The sequence below is a fragment of the Ursus americanus genome, chromosome 24 (assembly GCF_024610735.1).
Source record: "Ursus americanus isolate L20-20 chromosome 24, mUrsAme1.1.p, whole genome shotgun sequence".
NCBI lineage: Eukaryota > Metazoa > Chordata > Mammalia > Carnivora > Ursidae > Ursus > Ursus americanus.
In genome coordinates, this window is record NC_142150.1 from 2,452,776 (window position 1) to 2,458,775 (window position 6,000).

The 6,000-nt window shown below is 43.9% G+C and overlaps 1 protein-coding gene across 5 annotated transcripts in view; it reads left to right on the forward strand.

The window, feature by feature from the left end:
• The window catches only part of MICAL2 (microtubule associated monooxygenase, calponin and LIM domain containing 2), a 210,902-nt gene extending 206,221 nt beyond the window's left edge, over nucleotides 1–4,681 (forward strand). For all 5 annotated transcript variants that reach the window (XM_087855273.1, XM_087855274.1, XM_087855276.1 and 2 more), the window contains one exon: nucleotides 961–4,681. In XM_087855273.1, coding sequence (XP_087711399.1) covers nucleotides 961–1,145 — 185 coding nt within the window. In that variant the 3' untranslated portion in view covers nucleotides 1,146–4,681. The remainder of the gene's footprint in view (nucleotides 1–960) is intronic.
• Nucleotides 4,682–6,000: the final 1,319 nt, after the last annotated feature.

A 6,000-nucleotide genomic window follows, 5' to 3' on the forward strand; every position in this document is an offset into this window, starting at 1 on the left:
TCTCACCCTCTGCTTCTCCTCTCTTCTCTCCATAAAACATGAGGTGCAAAGGGAATCGTGCTTCTCCACCACCCTTCTGTCACGTGTACCTTCTTCCTGACGCTGTCCTCAGAACTAAGCCCGGCATGAGAAACAGTGGCCCTTTGCTCCAGGATCGGGCTCACTGCCTACTCCCCAGTTCGTTACAGGGAATGGAGGAAGGTGTTTATTATAAAGTCCTCTCCCAAGGCAATAATCTGGTTGACAAGCCTCACATCTGCCTTAACATCTATTTTGACTGTCAGAAAGTCATTACTACCTGTTTCTTACTCTTTCCTTTCCTTTTATAGCAATCTTATGTCCCCCAGGCAATCGGATGCGTCAGGCCAATTAGGAAGAAGCTCTTGTACTCTGAAGGCAAAAGGGAAAAAATAGTTACAGTCTGGAGACACAGTCCCATTGGCCAACCAGAGCCTTATTGTCCTCCCGCCTGCTCTCTACTCACAGGGCTGCAATTTGTCATTAACTACAAATGAAAAAAAGGAGTCTCGTCATTGAAATCGTAGCCACCGATGCAGATGCTCCACTTAGAAACTTTGCACATAGATTTCTTTGTTGTAGTTCAGACATGTTTAGGGAAAACAGCCTTTTTGTTGTTTTGCTGGTTTCTTTTTTGCGGGGGAGGGGAGGCTGGAGGACTCGGGCTTGGCTGATATTCTTTTTCCTCACAAAGGGATTTCCCCCTGTTGCTTTATATATAGTCTCAAGATGAAAACGGAGCTGATTCCAGCACAAAGCACCCTCCTTGCTAATCTGTGGCTTCGAGAACAGTTCCCTGGTGTTAAATTCATTTCCTTGTTTGCTCCGTGGAAATTAAAAGGCAGAACAAGGGCAAAACAATCAAGAATGCCCACGCCAAGAGCTCTCTCCCTGCGTCAAATGTTACCTGAGGTCCCATGCTTTTCCTTTTTTGTTTTTTAGAGAGCCAGAAAGATGAGAATGATCTGAATGAGGAGCGAGAAATATTCAGCGAGATGATGCAGGTGATTGACCAAAGGGACAGACTCGTGGACTCCTTAGAGGAACAGCGCATAAAAGAAAAGGCTGAAGACCAGCACTTTGAAAGCTTCATCTTCTCCCGGGGCTGTCAGCTGAGCAGGACGTGAGCAGGCCCAAGGCGCTCCCCCTGGATGCTGGCTGAGGGCGAATGGGGCCAGGCACACCCCACACACTCACGGTTCCTCTGGCGGGATCTGCCATGCCTGGAACTAAAGTGATACCCTATTGCTATCTTTTCTTAAACATTAAAATTCTGTCATACGGAGTACAGCTGCCCAAGACCCTTCCCGAGATTATAATGAAGAAAGTACAAAGTCTGTTCTGAGATCGGCATATTGGCAGGTCTCACATTGGAGTGACCTTGGCAGATGACCAGCATTGTTTTCCTGAGAAAGTGACACCGGGATCGACTTTCCTGCTGCCTTTATCATTTATCTTCCCAATTCATTGAGTTACACATCTTCAGATTTTTAAGAAGCTGCCTTTTCATTAATATATCCATATTTGCCTTTTTTTGCATGGATGACTGGTTTCCAAATGTCAGAAAGAAGCAGCCGCAGTTTAAAGATTAGGTTAATATTTAAATTGTGTTTCCAGAGAAAAAGGAGAAACCTTGAGATTACTGATTACATAAAGCAAATAACTCATATAGCAGGTGTTAATTCAATCCAGGGTGAATTTAATTTACCAGTTGTATTTATAAGCCTTAATATAATATACGTAAGCAATGAGAGCTTAATACAACATTTGAGCCTTAATTTTATTTAAAAAACAAAAAAAGGAAAGGAAAAAGGAAATAAAACTTTGCCCCTGTAACATAATGAAAAGCAATTCTAGAAAAGGAATCGTTTTCCAGTGCTTTTATGTATAACTGTTGGTGATGGCAAAAAGGGAAACGCATTTGTTGATAAAGTATCAGTGAGGCTGGGACTGCTACTGAAAACACACCCACTAGTGATCCAAGATGAGGATGCTTCCCAAAGGCTGTCTTCTCAGGTCCAAAGAGAAGCATCTCCCACACTCTCTCCAGGGATTCCCCAGGAATGCCACCGGACAAGAACAGAACCACTTCTGATTTCACAGGGGAGCTGAGTGCCGTGACCCCATTTACCAAATGCAGGGGGCAAATCCCAAACTGGGTCATGGATTTTTTAAGTGACATTTTCAGTATGAAAAGAAAGCCAGGGGATGGAGTTTTGTGTGCTTACAGGGGATTCCTGGGCTGTTCCGATGGGTCCTACGGGTACCAAAGAAAACTGATCGGTTTTACATAGTGATCTGTTGTCAGAAAGAATTGGATTGTTTTCCCTCAGTGGGATTCTTTGAAGATTCAGTCTTTCGCTGACAAGAGACGGACTGAGGAACTCTTTGTTATATGTCTGGCCTCTCTCATTTCTGCAAGTGCGTAAATGTGTCACTGAACAGAAGGTGCTTTGCAACAGTTGGCTCTGACCGGAGACCTGACTCTCCTCAATATAAGTTGACCGTGAACCACTGCTGTCTGAGATGCTGTCCGCACACGCCAGTCTGGCCAGCGGACGAGCCAGAAATCAGAAATGTAACTGGATTTCCCAAGCCCGCCACCATTTTGGGCGGTGTGAAATGCAGCCTTTCCGTGGCATACCAAATTGTGAAGGTTGCAGTCTTCTTTTCCTCTCTTCTTTCCTTCCTTCTTCCTTTTTCCTTTTTTTTTAAAAAAAGAATCTTCTAGAGCATGAATTCGTCAATGAGGGAATATGTGCAGGTATCTATCAAAACTGTGCTGTTTATGGCTATTTATTCTTATTTATTTATATATTTGGTGGAAATTGCTAATCTGATTTCCTCCTACTTCTGGCTTTCCTGCGTTATGCTACTGGCACTAAGATATTGGTATATAAGCTATTTGACATACAAATAACCCAGATGTTTGGGGCAGTGAGTTGTATAGTATTAAAGATTTATGGAGATAGTTAAAATAATATTTTCAGTCATTACGTATTTAAAGGTGAGACTACGGATACTCAGGAATTTTAATTCATTTAAAGAAAAAAGATATAGAACTTCAGTTTTTATTCTAGAATGTTTAGAAATACCGGAACCCAGTCTTTTCTGTCAGTTACATGAAAGTGCGCTATTTGGTGGCGGTGTGCATTTAACAGAGGATGGTCACAGGTGTAGTGTCTGGGTCGTTACGATACAAAAGAATTGCCACTTATTTTAATTTGTTCTATTTTCCTCTAAAAGAAAGATTCTCCCACGAGGGTCAAGAAAGAAGGTGTTTCTTGGCCCTAGTATCCTGTTAATAGACGAGAGAAGCAATTCGTTCGCTTTCTCTTCCAAAGACTATGTTCTGGAGTTTAAGGCTGAGTCTTATCTGGCCAAGTTGAAACATAAACCTCATATGTAACAGCCTTCTACTTACACTGGCTTTCAGCTTAACAGCACATAAAACCATTTCAGTGAACACTTCCAAAAGGACACAAGTAATGTGGCCGCTGAATTATTTTGAATAGTTCCATTCCTTAGTCACAAATAAAGAATGTTTCTAAGACCCTCAAAATGTAAAATATTGTGCATTTTAAAGATGATTTTTTTATGCAATATGAGTAGGGTTATGATGAAAACAGCTTCTTCTGTCCCATAGAGGGACACTCATGATCAAAGCTGGGCAATGTAGGACTCTGGATGACACATAAAGCCCCAGACAAAGGTCATATTTTAGAGGCAGGCTGGCAGTTAAACTCAAGGGCTCATGATAGTTGCAAGTTAAGGATTTTATGTAAGATAGACCGGGAAGACAGTTCTTAAGCTTGCCCTCCCAAACCGTTCATCTGTTATCTATTTGTTTACCAAACATTCTCTGATTGCGTTTGGGGTCCTGTAGCCCCAAACAGGTGCTAGCATGAGGGAAGAGTATTAGTCCTCCACTCCACCCACAAATAAATGCAAAGATAAACAAGTACCACTCCCAAATAAATACAAAGATAAAGAACTGTTTTTATTCTGAGTGTAAGCCTATTCTACTCACATTTATCTCCAGCATAAGGACTTTTGCCCCCAACAATTACAGCACTTCTTTGACCACAAAAATAAGTTCGTTTCTAAAACTGTGAAAAATAATATCAGGTTGTACCGTTTCATTTAAACCTTGACTTTGGCAGTGTTAGGCTGCTTGGAATCAATCAATGCTGCCATGCAGCATGTTAATTGCAACCGAGAAAGGAAGTGGCAGGTGTTTCCAACTCTGATGAGCTGCAATGAAATTGATGTTTTCTGTGTTCTGGAGGCAAATGACAATTCAGCAATGTCTGTCTTCCCAGGAAGCAGATTTACGGGCTTTTCCTTCCAAACTGAAAATGGCAGCAAGTCCCACCCAGGTGGCTGATCAGAGAACTACCTCAGCAGGGCAGAGGTGGTAGGGGGCAGCTGGGGCTGCCGCATGAACAGAGAGAGTGGCAGTCATTGGATATGGTGAGCTCGAATGTAGTTTATTGTAATAGGAAGGTTCACGTACAGGGGAGTGCACACTGTCTCACCTACTGTTTATCTTCTAACCTCACTGCTGAGTAGCTTGTAAAAGATTAATTTGCTCCGACCATTGGGAACTATTCATGTGGACTGAAATGCGTTACATGTGTACTGCTATAAATAAATGAACCAAAAATAAATGGTTTTCTGTTAAAAGAATCAAAACGTTCTCCTGTGGGCTTCGTCTGGCACTTCCGAGAGCAGCCTCCTTTCCATTTCTTTCTTTGCCGTGAGAGGAACGGGCCAAAGTTTTGATTTTGAGTGGGAGTCCGTGAATTCACAGTTAAATGCTTGATTCCCACTGGGGGCACCTGGAAGGACTTACCTGACCAGCAAATCGGACTGGATTGGGAAGAGGAGTGAAGTCTCGCCTCGGGTCTGTTCTTCCAACAAAGAAAGTGACCCTCAGAGCTGGGGAGGGGGAGAGATGGAGCCAATCCTGGTTCCACCTCCTTGTTCCTCTTACCTTATTATCTGGCCTGCTCTGATTTTGTATTACATTCACTCAGCAGGAATGCTCCCAACCTGCACCTGAACTGGCCTCTTTCTTCAGTGGGCACTTTCAAGACCGAGTTTATTTATTGGTTTCTGTTCTTAATCCCAATGCATGCAAATTTTCATGCAATGTGCAGCACGGATCCACCAGAATTGCTACATCAGGTTAACCAAGTCGCCAGTCCCCAGCATTTCACACTGAGTTTCCCCATTGTTGGAAAGCTTTTTCTGCTGTTGGAGTATTTGCAATGATCCATTTTTCTTCCATTGAATATTAACGAAAAGTAAACATAACTGCAGATAAGAGCTCCTGTTTTGCAAGTGCTAACATTGTGGCAGCAGGGAAAGCAGCAGCTAAGGCCAGCCACTTTTGGTGGCACTTTGCAAGTGTTTCTATGCTCGTGGTGGGGCTCATGTGCCCTCCTCTGGCTCTCAGAGCCACAGGCTCTCAGCCTTTAGCTGGCCCGTTTGCTGCAACTCACCAGCCCTCAGCTTTCCGGGCATGTGTGGTAGTGTCATGCTCACTCCCTCTCCCAGCTTGTTTCCAGAAAAATGAAAGCCCTGACCATGGTGCTGGGTACTGTGAATTCAGCTCACCTCACCTGCCAGGTGCTGTAATAAGCTCTGTTTTAAGTGCATTATTGCATTTAATTCTGAAAGTGAAATCCTTCAGAGCCTATTCTGGAGATAAGACTAAGACACAGGGGCTCAGCTTACCTGGTAGTCCAGGTACGAAGCAGTGGAACTGGGGCTCGAGCTAGATCTCGGCCTCCAGAACCTGGGTCTCTGACCACCAGGCTATACAGCCTTACCCTGTGTCCCCACCCAGACCTGCACCTTCTGTTCAACCTGCTCCTTCCCTTCCTTTCCTAGATCGGTTCCCATCGTCACCATTCCCCGGCACCTCAGTGCCCAGCCCTGCTCAGGGGAAATCTGGGCATGGAAGCCAAAGCTGCC